Source organism: Strix uralensis, chromosome 8, assembly GCF_047716275.1.
Source record: "Strix uralensis isolate ZFMK-TIS-50842 chromosome 8, bStrUra1, whole genome shotgun sequence".
In the NCBI taxonomy this organism is placed as follows: Eukaryota; Metazoa; Chordata; class Aves; order Strigiformes; family Strigidae; genus Strix; species Strix uralensis.
Genome location: NC_133979.1, coordinates 2,653,323 through 2,666,126, shown reverse-complemented (window position 1 = coordinate 2,666,126; position 12,804 = coordinate 2,653,323). Strand labels below are relative to the sequence as shown.

Genomic DNA, 12,804 nt, shown 5'->3' with positions numbered 1-12,804 from the left:
AGCGGTCGTGGAGGCGGCTTAAAACAACCCAACAGCTTCAGCCCAGTTTCCAGCTGCGTGTTTTAGCAAAACAGCCGCTGCTCGGCCGTTCCTGTGGCGGATGCCAGCGGCCAGCCCCAGCTGGCACCACAGCCCTGCTTCACCTCCCAGCTCCGACCTTCCCCTGCAGAATCCATTTGCGGAAAAACCTCAGAAACACCTTTCTGACAGCAAACCTGAAAGCTGTCCGACCCAGACGAACCAGGCCCGCTCAGCCAGGAATGTGCGGCGCTTTCACCACTATTTAAGAGCTCTAACACCAAAGTGTGGGCGCATCCTCACCTCCTCCGGGCAGCCGGGTGGACGTGGCAAACGTTTTTCTTCTTGCAAGACACGCACCAGCCGCGCCACCGTCATCTGTCCCTGCGTGGGGCCGATCATTTTCAAGAACTCCTGCGGAAAGAGCGGGAGTGAGCGGCGCATCCTCCGACCCCCCGCGCAAATCCAGGCCGTCTCAGCGTGACATTAAGATGACATTTGAATCTCAAAATGAAAACGAACAGCAGATACTTATCGTGCAGATACCGTGCACCGTATAATCACGTTAGAAAATAGATGGTAACATTTACAAATACAGTTTCCTTAGCAGGACATGCAGTCACCACAACTTATCTCTGTACAGGGAGTACGGGGGTTGTTTTCATAAGATAAAGAGATTCATTCCACTTCTTGTTTCCAAAAATAATGCGTTTTTTTTTTTTAAATAGCTGATTTAAGCAGCTTTAGCAACAATTTCTTTCACAGCCACTTACTGCCATGGGACTGGACTCCGAATCACAGTAGGTCAGCAGCTCATACAGCGTCACCCCAAACGACCAGACGTCCGAGGCAATGTAAAATTTACTCTGAAGCAAGCACTCTGGGGCATACCTGCGGGCACAACGACAGCGTTGCTCAGAGCTGCACGCAGCTACTCGTACGTGCGCAACCCACGCGCGATTAATGTAAGCGAACAAACACCTCCTGCGTTTGTAACGTCCTCATATAGAAACTTGGGATGCCACAGAAGTAGTAAATAAGGTACAAATATTACACAACAAGTCACTGTGAAACTGAAGGAGACCAAAACCACAAGAAGTCGTGGGAAAATGGATCGTTAAGTGCAGGAGGAAATAAACAGCACCAGAGTAGGCAAGTATAGTCTACCAGGTGCCTCTTCCTTGCTCTGACGTTGTATCTTTACTCAGGCCTCTTATCCAAACAGGAAAAACCTTCGGGACGCCTGAAAGCCTGAGTCTGCAGGAGCAGACAAGTTATTCCGCGGCACAATCTAGTTAAAGAAAACAAATTTTAAGTTATTACCAAAAAACGGGGCTGTCGAGGTCATCTTTGACAGTGTAGTACTCCTTGTCCGTCTCGATTGCTTTGGTGAGACCGAAGTCTCCAATCTTCACTCTGTTCTCGCTTTCAACCAGGACGTTCCTTGCTGCCAAGTCACGGTGCACATACTGACGGGAGCCCAGATAGTCCATTCCCTGAGAGAGAAGAAAGCCTTTTATGCTGGTTTCTCCCATACTTTCATCACTGGTTTTCCCCAACTTCCCCTTCAAACGCTCCCTCACTCATGTGGCAACACTCTGTCCACGTTCCCGCAGCAGGTTGGCGCTTTCCAGGGTCCTTTTCTGACACCACTCCCCCCCTTAAACTCAGCCTTTGGGTTCCTCGTGTCAAGGCTGTTGTTTCAGCTTCGTGCTTTTTCATTTTCAGCTGAGCAGCCACCACCTCCAGACCCTTCTCTCCTCAGCAGCGGTTCCTTCGGGTGCTGCTAAAACTGACAGGCTGTCTCTGCGCTTCTTACAACCACCCGGTTCCCCACAATCACAAAACCAGAGTCTCTTGCAGAGCTCATCACTTCACATGGCCTCACTGCACTCACGTCTCCTCCTCGCTTTAGACCTGCAGGCTGCTCCTTCCCTCTTGCCAACAACACCCTTCCTAAACACTGCCCTCCCTCCTCAGGCTTCAAATTCTGCAGCAGGAACAACCTATAGTAAACTTTTATGCAAAGGGAAGCTGGTAATTATTCCCTTGCGGATCTTTGAGCACCCGAAGCACAGCAGAGACTGCTTTAGGATTCCTTGTGGACAAAGCAAGGAGAATGGCTTTGTTCAAGCCAGCCTCTCCCCTCCCCCCCCCCCCCCTCGCAATTAAATTAAACTAATCAAACAGGAGAGTTGCAGGAAGGCTCTGGGGCCAGGCTCACCTTGCAGATCTGAACCGCGTATCTGAGAAGCTGTTTGAGATTGATTTTGTTCTTGTTCCGGGGGAGATACTCCTTTAGGCTTCCAGAAGGAAGAAATTCCATGATGAGTTTAATCCCGCTTCCTCCTAAAAGCAGAGCGTGTGTTTAATTTGTAGCCACGTGACCCTTCTCACGTCGTTAGCACCAGGAACTGGTACAAGCCCACGGCACCGGCAGCATTTGTAATGGTATCGCACGACCACGGCCAGACTACAGGCTGCCTCCCGTTACCAGTCACTGTCCCAGTCCAGAAATCTATTCCAGGCAGGAGTTACTGAATTTTAAAAGTTCTTAAAGCGTTTAATATTGGCTTATAATAATCACTACTGCAAATACAAAACCAGAAGCTCTTTCCTATTAATAACATACGCTTCTAATAATGACACCCCTGGGTTTGCAGGGCTGTGACCCGGCTGCAGCAGTCGGCCACTCCTGGACAGACACCACCAGCCTGCCCGGGTGCTCTTTTTTCTAATGGATTTGGGGAGAACGTCAACCCTGTTGCTCACATCCCAGTTAGCCAAGCAGAAAAATGGGCAGGAGGACAAGTTCAGAGATAAATTGCTGCTTTTTCCATGAAGCAAGAGGTCTCAACCCGTGAGATTGAACTAAGACTGTTCTGCTTTACAAAATGCTTCATTTTTAAAGGAAAACCCTTATACTTTTAGTGTATACTTTTAATATTCTACATGAAGATTTACCATCTTCTGTGCAAATTCCCTTGTATTTGACAATGTTCTCATGATAAAGATTCCTCAAGATTTCGATTTCCTTCTTGAGATCAGCGATGTGATTCCCTCCACTTTCTGGCTTTAGAGATTTAACTGCCACTTGCTCCCCTGTATTGTCGCCTTCTGGGTCGTATCTGCAGAGTTCAACCTTGCCAAAGTGGCCCTAATTGTAAAAGAAAAGATAACGTTATTTAACAGACACTCACTGTAGTTTCACTGATGATTTCAGGCGCTCACAACTCCCGTCATCCTGTTGGGACGCAGAAAGCACACACAGCTCTGCGTACACACACACGCACGCTCGTCTCTGTTCTGTATCTGACGTTCCTCTTACCTCCCCCAAATCGCGGATTCTCTTCAAGAATCGTTTCTCAAAGAGAGTGGGATCAACCTCTGTAAAGGGCTTCTTCTCCGAGACAATATCAGGATCTAGGAGTGGAAAAAAAGGCCAGGTCAGGCAGATTCCTGCCCCTCCAGGGTGTCCTTCCTCACTTCCAACCTGCCTCTGTTCGAGCGTGTCTAGCCCTTCTGTCACAACTTCTTGTATTTAATATCCCTGGCTACTTTTTGACAGGGAATCCCTTCCATTCATATGTGCCAGTCCATCACTTGCTGATCTTCCTCCCCCACTCTGTGGGTTGGTTGCTTGCTGGGCCTTTTTCCAGACTGATTGTGTTTCCTCTTGGTATACTCCCCACCGTGCAGTAGTGAGCCAGCTTCCACGATTATTTATTACTAGGTATGGAATGTAAAGTTTTGCCCTTAATTGATCATCTGTTAGTTGCTCTGTAGCAACTTCAATGTCAGATGAACCAGAACTATCTCTGTTAATACTCTGCTTTGCTCAAGAGTCTGATGGAAATCTCATGGAGCTCAAAGACTGTCTTGAAACTAATTTAAGCTGTTTTATAAAACACAGACCATCGAACGAAACAGCAGTGACACCACCACAACTTCAGCCACCCAGTCAGTCTGAATTAAACACTCACATCTTATCTGCACTCCTCTCTAAGCAGGGGGTAGTTCCACGGCTGCAGGGACGCAACACGCTCCCTTCAACACAACCACGTGCGCGGAAGGAGGCTGCTGCGAGGCGCCCAACTTTGCCAACGAAACCAGCCACCCTCCCCGCAGCCCGTCAGCAAACCCGGGCCTTACTCTGCTCCTCCAGCTTGTTGATGTCCCTCATGATGGCTCTGAAGAAGGGTCTCTGGTGGGGGTCGTAGTTCATGCACTGTTTCATCAGGTCAGCCAGCTCCTTGCACGATGGCGTAGCCAACACAAAGTGCCCCTCGTAGAACCTCTCCTTCTGTAAGGCGCACACGGAACATCAATTTTAGCTTTTAAACTTCATAAACTTCTACACCTGAAGACGTCACCATTAGATCCTTAACTCCTTGTGAACTGTTACTCAACTTTGCCAATGAAATTCCCTCCTTTTCGGCAGAAACTAAACCATCTCCTATCAGTGGAGAATTACTGTTGTGCTGAATCTGGTGTAGTTTGGAGCAACCCCTTAAAACACCTGAAGTATCGAAATCGTGCTGAAGATTTCACCTCCTCAGGAGTTATTTTTCTGCCAGGTTTGCCACGTTACTTATGCACCGGGGCTAATGGCTGAGCAGAAACGCTTGCCAAGGAAACACCACGATACTGGCTGCTCCTCACAACCCCCGGGAAGGTACCAGCCTCGGGGCAGACGGGAGGAGGGGGGGTTTGTGCGTTTTCTCAGCCCGGCAGAACTACGCCGGTTGTCTGCCACGTGCAGGAAGGGGCCTGTAGCCAGGGCAGCAAGTTCCTTTCAGCTACCTCCTGTTAAAACAACTCAGCAGTGACTCAAGTACTCAGTCATTTCCTTCAGCCGAGCAGCAGCTGCCACGCTCCGTTGCCTTCCCCACACAGCAGAACTTTGAGGGAGAAAAAGCACATTCGGAACATACGCTGAGGGACTCCAGCAGTGGCGAACAGAAACTGCCAGCAGTAAGGCAGAACAAGATTTATTGACTTACTTTTTTTTTCTTTTTAGATTTCAGAGTGAAGAATAATGGTGTCCCACAGGAGACTAGTTATGAACCAACGTCCAAAAAAACCAAGCAAGAACAGAACCACCCAGCTGCTTTTTAAACAGAACCTGTCAGTTTATAACTGGGCGCAGGGGTTAGAAAAGGGTGTGAGTGAGAGCATCAGAAGTTCTGCTCAATTGTTATGAGTTTTGAAAATCCCCAACAAGGTCAGGCTCCAGCAATAATTGGCAATTTCTGTAGGATGGGCAAGAATTCCTGCTGCAACCTGTGGCAATTTAGGTGGCTCAGCCCCTTATGGAGCCCAGCAGAGCTGGTTTTCCTGGAAGTTGAAAGCAGCTTGAATTGGGTATGGAAACTGAAGTGCCACAGAGGAAGTAGCTGAGACATCGAGGTAAAGTTTATGTAACGCAGTTTTACCTCTGCCAACGTCTTGTCTTTCAGTGGTATCTCTCCGTTATAGCAGATTTCCCACAGTGTTGTACCAAAACTCCACTTGTCTGCTGCAATGCTTAAATTTTTGGAGTCTTCAACACATTCAGGTGCAATCCAGGGGATTCGCTCGACGCATTCTTGAATAAAACACAGAATCAATGCACTTTGGAGTTAATATCAAAGGACTAAAAAACCAGCCTTCTACCTTAATTATTCCTGTCTAACAGCTGCCTAACTAAAAGAAACTAAAGCTGCTGTATTTGTCCAGTTTCAGGGAAATCTTGATTCTCAAATCCCTGTTCTCAGAAGGACATTTCCATGGCTTTTACAAGCGCTGCCTTGAGTCATCCAGAAACTGAAATTCCTTCTGTATTAATATGACTTTTTAAGAGAAATTAATACAGTCAGCACCCACCGTCAGCAACACTCCTTTACTTCCATGGAGTTTTCAGTTTCATGAAAGCTGGTTGCTTCTATTCTAGAGCCAGTTCTAGCTCCAGCTATAAATGATATTTCCTTTCCCCTTCCTCACCACACTGAAGAGAAATCCAATTCCTGCACCATACCTTGCCTGGACAGCACAGTTATTGGGATTCCTGGGTCGCTCAGCTTTATGAAAGGACCATATTCAGTGTCAATTCCCTCTCTTGCCAGCAGGATGTTCTTAGTACACACATTTCCGTGTACCAAATCCTTATCCTCCTACAGTGAGAGGGGAAAAAAGAATCGTGAGTGCAGTGAGCTAGCAATGCTTTGCCAGTACTCTAACACCTATAGTATGTAAAATACTCCAATAATAATAATAAAATCGCTGTAAAATACTCCAAGCTGAAATCCAAAAGTACAGCTTGGGAAAAATTATCCTAGAGAAAAACGGGGAAAGGAGGAATAGGGAAACATACTGTCCACACATAAGCGTTTGTATTTGTAGAGCTGACACACTTTGGAAGAAAGACCAACATTATATTCCTTTTTCACAAAAAGCATAGTTGTAGGCACATAAACTGGTGGCAAACGCAAGCACATGGCCTGCTGATAGAAATCAAGCTCACCACCTTCTCTGAGAGTCTTTCTCCTTATTTAAAGCAACATAATGAATACAAAAAGAATATCCCATAAATCGTACAGTCCCACCTGGGAAAGGAAATTCTTTAGTTACTAATGCATGCGAAACCCCCGCAGCCTTAGGCTGCAGCAGCTACAGGCAATGCTTCTGCCAAGCTGCATTCTTACCAGGTAGCTTAGTGCACTTGCAAGTTGCTTGGCAACTTTGAATTTCCAAGGAGTTGTCAGAACTTCACTTTTCCGATGCATAAACAGATCCAGAGGCCCGAATTCAACAAACTCTTCCACCATGATATCTGCAAAGTCAGATGCATAAAGTCAGTATTGCAATAACCGGCGTCCCAAGTCATCTCGTCGGCCTGCTACCGCCTTCCCCCCGCCAGGCGACGTGGTTGTGTCTTTATTTCACCTTCCTTAAAGTTTATTTTAGTGCTTGGTGTCCAAATTAAAAGGCTGAGAAGAGTGGCTGGCTATAGTAAACAGTAAACCTGGACAAAGCAGTTCACAGCCCCCAGGGCTGAGCTTTCCCAGGGAAATAACTTCTGCCAGGAGGCTGGTTTGCATCGACACCCCCACTATTGCTCTGGCACTCTGACCTCAAAGCACCATCCTGTGAGGCACTTACTCAGTGACAGCGCTGGAACAGGAAACTTGTTAGGAAAAAGGACTTTGCAGCTGCCTTCCTGTTCCAATTCTGCTTCTGCCTGCGCTGACAAGTCAAGAGGCAGCAGCTGCGAAGCATCTCCCCCGCTGCCCCGTCCCCTCCCAGCCTGCTGCCTACAGAGGTGTTCACCCAACTCACTTTCGACGTCGCGGACGCAGACGCCGTGCAGGAGGACGATGTGCTTGTGAGACACCTGCCTCATCATGCTCGCCGTTTCGAAGAACGCCTGTTGGAGAGGGGAAGAGCTCAACTATTACGCTGCTGGTCACTGTGGCAGCTGCCCGCGTGTTTCACAAATACAGAGCGTCAAGTAATAAAAACATTCACAAAAGACCACTGTGTTTTCTAGTAACACGAAGGGCCGCCAACGGTAGGGATGCGCCATCCCACTGTCGTAACGGGGCAGTGGAGCACTGCCAGAGACGGGGCGGGGGTGTTCTCTGGGTCACATAAGCAGCCGGTGCCCTTCCCTGCACCCCCGTATATGTTAAATATAACCTCTGGTATATTTGAAATAGATTTTAAGGCCTAATAAAATGTGTTCAGGACTTAGCTATCTTGTAATATTACTAAGGCAACCAGAATGTTGCTCAACAGCTCTGAAAAGTGTCCTTAGCCTGCTTCTTCTATAGTCCCAACCAAGGCTGGTTTAAAACCCAGTCAAGCTAATCCTATACAGTTTTAACAAAGGATGATTAATTGACTAAACACAGGTGTTTTGCTAGATTAAGAGAATTTAGTATATAGAAACTACTTGCTCTACCAAAGCTTTTAACAGAACATCTTGAAGTCTTTCTCAGAATTGTACGAGATGAAAACTAGTAGAAGAAAGGTGAAGAAGATGATGACCTGCAAGATGACCCTGAAACTGAAACAAGGATTGGAACTGGAAGAGAAGAATGCAGCTGAGACAGGGGATTGTAGTGAACTTTAATAAATGATGAGAATCAAGAACTAAAAGGTTGAGTGGAAACTCATAAAGACTTCGGACTTAGGTAATAGATTTAGAAATAGTTTATAAACTGCACAAGGCCTTCGGATATTTGCCATTCACCGTGGTGTTGGCCCAACTTGAGTTGTTAATAAAGCAAACCTAGAGATACCCACATCTGGTCATTCTGTTTCTTCCTTGAACACGCAGACACGCACGTTCTTTGCATCCCCTGTGCGACACGTTAACCTCTCTTACTAGATGATTAAGCAAAACGCAGATCAAGGAACTTGCCTGTGGCCGTGTCGATGACAGAACCGGTGACAGACCCACAGCCCAGCACGCAAGGTGGAGGGAATTTCTGGCAGGCAGCAGCACCCTCACTGAACTCCGCAGCTCTGGACACAGTCGCAAGGCCCCGGGCACGGCCGTGACGGTGTGTTTCGTACCACAGCGAGCTCCGGGGCCGTTTTCCCCGCGCTTACAGTCTGCACGCGTGCAGGCTGGAAGTCAGCACCCGCCAGACCGGGTGCTGCTGCCTCTCTAATGAGATCAGCTGGCTGAGTATCTCAAAAATGCTGGTCAGTGATGGATCTGACTGCCTGAAGTGGTGAGATAGACCTTCAGCATTTTCCCATTCCCTTACTGTATACACAACCCCCTTTTTTTTTTTTTAAAAGGCTTTTCATAGTTTCCCACGTACAATATGGTGAGATGCAGCATTTGTAGTACAACAGACAAAAAGGAAAAAAACTTGCCAAAGAAATGTCTCTGTGGCTGGGGTCCAAGACTTTGAGGAGGACTTTAATCTCTTTTTCGTTTTGATATCCTTCATTCTCATCATCTTTGTAGTTGAGAATCCCTGAGTAAATCTGTGTTCTCGTCCCTCTTCCAAGATGTTCGCCCTAAGACGTAACACACCGTATATTTTTCAAACCAGGACATGAAGCAAACAAGCGTAGATTTACACAAATACTCAACTCTGCACTCCATTCTGCCTCTCCAAGAGTGGACTTAAGCCCTCCACTCGATCTAGCTACACAGAGACTTAAAATTATTACAGTGAGAAACCAGTGACAGCGTGTTATTCTTTCCTTTCGTGGTCTGAGCCTACTCACCACTGAAAACACATTTGATATTAAAGGGCTATTACATCTCCATTAACATCAAACAGGTTCAGCGTGATTTAACATTATTAGACTAAACACTAAATGAATAAATAGTAACTGGCCTCTTATTTACAATAAGCTGCTACTGAGGCAATCTTTAATGTGTTTCCAAAAGTTAAAGGAAGTAATATTTCAATGGAACACTTTGTTTGGGAAAGCAATTTCCTCCTAAATAACAGAGGATTCCGCCTTGGGGTATTTTTGCAGGAAGCCTGCATGCTGACTGTAAATATACCAATCAAAAAACAATTAACATAATCTATATCTGTCCTCTCCGGTCTGTGATGCAATTATAAAAAAAAAAAAAACCAAACTTAACCCAGCCTTTTTATTTAACTGAAGAAGCTAACTGCATGATTTAAGAGCTCAGGTCTTTTAGAAACATTAAATGTGATTTGTGCATTCAAACCTCTGTGTGTTTTTTGAAATTTATTCAGGTCACCCGCATCAGTAGCTGCAAACTGTCAGAAAATTTGTGTGCTGAATCAGTTTGGAACACAAACTTTTGAATGCTAAGGCTCTTCAGAGCTTTTGATACTTCACCTTTTTTTACTGTAGGATATTATCTTAAACCTCAAGTTGCCCATTTCTCTGGTGTGTCAGGCTTTAAAAGATACAGCCACATCTAGCCACAAACCAGCTAGGAAAACTAGCTCTGAAGACGTCCATGATTTTTTCAACAGTGACCTTAGAGGCACCTCTTTCCACTGACATTAGAAAATTCCTCAAATACCAATTTGATTTCTAGTGAAAGGCATTACTTCCAAGATTCTCTTCTTTTTCTGCACAGGGACATATAAACATCTAGATTCTACAATAAGAGGCTTTGATACAAATAAAGATTCCAATTAAGTTTTGCTGAGGAGAAATGGGAGTGGAAGAACCAGCCAGAACAGGGTGATTTTGTATCACTTGACCAGGTGGAGTGGGCTCCCACACGTCTTTGATTACAAGAGAGAAACACAGTCCAGCAGCTACCTACCTGCATGATTTCTTCCTTGAGGATTCGATGGAAACTCAGCTGCCCTAGGTGAAAAACGGGCTGCCACTCCTGCGCCTTCTTGGTTGCAACTAGCAAGTTGGAGATTTCTGGAAGGCAGGGAGAGAAGATAAGTCTTTAAGACTTTTCAAAGATAACTGCATTCACCCTTCTCAGTCAATAACAGCACGGTATGTGCTCACTGCAAGGTAAATCCCCAAATGAATGAGGAGGAGGGAGGAAAGAAGAAACTTTTGACTCAAGTAACTTCTCTGTCATCCAACAGAGACTTCACTACAGCAGAGCTACACATTTTATATTATATATACACAACGTTAATATTAAGTCATTTTGGGACTGATATTATGCAACTGAATAGTGTTTACTGCACAGAGAAATACCCAGGACTGAAAGAGGCAATAATTCTGCTGTACATTAAGTCGAATAACAGACAGTCCCTCCTGCCAACAGGTACATCTCCTTTCCAGGGCACAGATGGGCAAGGGGTAGCTGGAGTCTCATCTCCTCTCTTTTACCTCCTTGAAAATTTCTTGTGCTCTGGGAAACACGAACAGTCTGTTTCCAGAGCACTGGAATTAAACTAGGGAATGGGAAATAAACAGAAGGAAAAGACTCCGAAGGCCAGTGCTTCCTCCCCACTGCTTCTGGTCAGGGAGAGGCAACGGTTAGATCCAAAAGTCTTGCACGTGAATTTTGTCTTCCTGTGTTTGACAGCAGGCGTTATTTATTATGATACAATGGTTTTAGGTATCTGTGTGCATCTGGCCTTGCCATTACTGTGAGCAGAACACGTGCGTTGGGGCTAAACTGTGATCTAGTGCTCTGGAAACAATCAGTAATGAACCAGACACTGGAAAAACGGCTTTATTTCTGCATCACCTAAACGTTGTGAATAACCAATTAAAGAGAGAGATTCAAAAAGAATGAGGGGAAAAAAAAATAGCCAGGGAAGAGACAGAACAGGGAACAGCATAGATGATGTGTTGGATCCCACTGTAGCTAATGCCAGTGAAAAGCTGAAGTGGGCAGTCAACTCCTTAACCTGTTTTATTTTACTCCAAATACAGCTGTCAAAATGTAATCAAAATGTCAAAATGTATAATCTCTCCATGCTCCAGACAATTACCAATGTTCTTCAAAGTGCTGATAAGCTCCGTGTCTATCTACAGAGTGCTGTCCTCTAGAACTGTCAGAACAAGCAGGTAATTAATGTAGCTCAGTTATTCCCCTTACTCTAACAGGAAACCATTATCTGATCAACACAATCACGCCACTGTGTTTCCTCTTTCATACAAAATTCAGCTGCGAGACACTTGTAGTTTATAGCAAACAATTTCACTAAGTGTTGGCATGAACGGTTTAACAAATGCACCATTGTCCCAGCCCTCCAAAATCTGACCCCGCAGATGGATTTACTGACTGCAAAGCTGTTCCACTTGCGAATAGCGGCAGAGACCAACCCTTCCCTGCTGCTTCACGAAGATTATTAGAGTAAACGACAGCTCAGCGTGAGCGCAAACAAGCTTCAAACCAAAGGCTGCCACACAACCCCTGCAGGCTGCAACCCTCCTTTGCCAGAGGAAGGCGACGTGAGGCGTGGCGGCACTGCCTGGCATACGTGACTCGGCGGAGTAAAGGAAGAACCTTTCACAGTCCCCACTTCACCGCAGCATTTCAGCCCATGACTGTGAGTCAGCTGTGACATTTTCTTTTTAAACAAACCTAGAGTTCCACCTCTGCTGTCGATACTGCAGGGCCAGCTGTTTAGGTGCAAAGAGGGAAACCAGAACTTTTCTCAGTGTCATTTGAAAAGTTCACACAAACAAGGCTCATGAGAAGCGCCAGCCCCTGAGAATCCTGTGCTGAGCTTGTAACATTGAAAGGAAACCCCTAAACCCTGTTCACAGGACTTGCTTTTGCTTTTTGGCAAGACTCCTTCTCCACAGAGAGGAAAGAAACTTTATATGTAATTTTTTTAAGTGGTAAAAGAGCTTCACACAAGAATACAGAACAAACCAAAGACACTAAGAACACCTCCTATTTCTAGAGTCTGTTTCCTTCCAACGACAAAGTTCGTCGCCTCTCTTAAAGGACAGACTACCTCTTGGTTTTGGTTGGCAGCACCTCTTCAGTGTAAAGCTTATGTTGTCTGTCCGAAGTATTTGTCCTTTCAGGTGGTCCATCAGCTCTTTTAGGGATGAGAAAGACTTGTTTGAACCATGTAGGAAGTACCCGCCTTTCTTCACCTCAATCTGGAAGTTCTTGTACTGGATTGAGTTATTTATCATCTGCTATTAGGGGGGAAAGGGGAAAAAAAGAAAGCAAAATATAATCATTAAATGCAGAATGTTTTGAAGCCATAAAAGCTCCCCAAAAGCCTCTGAAATTACATGTAGGACCAGTTAATCACTTACTCCTAAGCTAGGGTCCTCTAATCAAACTCCAGGGAAGTAGAAAAAGGCACTAAAATTACTATAACCTTCGGTCCCAGGAAGGCTCATCATAAC

General features: G+C 45.6%; 1 protein-coding gene across 3 annotated transcripts in view; it reads right to left on the bottom strand.

The window, feature by feature from the left end:
• The window catches only part of JAK1 (Janus kinase 1), a 63,240-nt gene that overhangs the window by 1,862 nt on the left and 48,574 nt on the right, over positions 1-12,804 (bottom strand). For 2 of the 3 annotated variants that reach the window (XM_074875827.1, XM_074875828.1), the window contains exons 11-24: positions 12,399-12,588; positions 10,280-10,386; positions 8,887-9,033; positions 7,336-7,423; positions 6,702-6,829; positions 6,035-6,170; positions 5,454-5,605; positions 4,171-4,321; positions 3,347-3,441; positions 2,983-3,175; positions 2,243-2,367; positions 1,342-1,514; positions 792-909; positions 322-432 (exon numbers count right to left, since the gene is read on the bottom strand). In XM_074875827.1, the coding sequence (XP_074731928.1) occupies positions 322-432; positions 792-909; positions 1,342-1,514; positions 2,243-2,367; positions 2,983-3,175; positions 3,347-3,441; positions 4,171-4,321; positions 5,454-5,605; positions 6,035-6,170; positions 6,702-6,829; positions 7,336-7,423; positions 8,887-9,033; positions 10,280-10,386; positions 12,399-12,588 (1,914 nt within the window). The remainder of the gene's footprint in view (positions 1-321; positions 433-791; positions 910-1,341; positions 1,515-2,242; positions 2,368-2,982; positions 3,176-3,346; positions 3,442-4,170; positions 4,322-5,453; positions 5,606-6,034; positions 6,171-6,701; positions 6,830-7,335; positions 7,424-8,886; positions 9,034-10,279; positions 10,387-12,398; positions 12,589-12,804) is intronic. The other variant, XM_074875829.1, reaches the window with a different exon arrangement.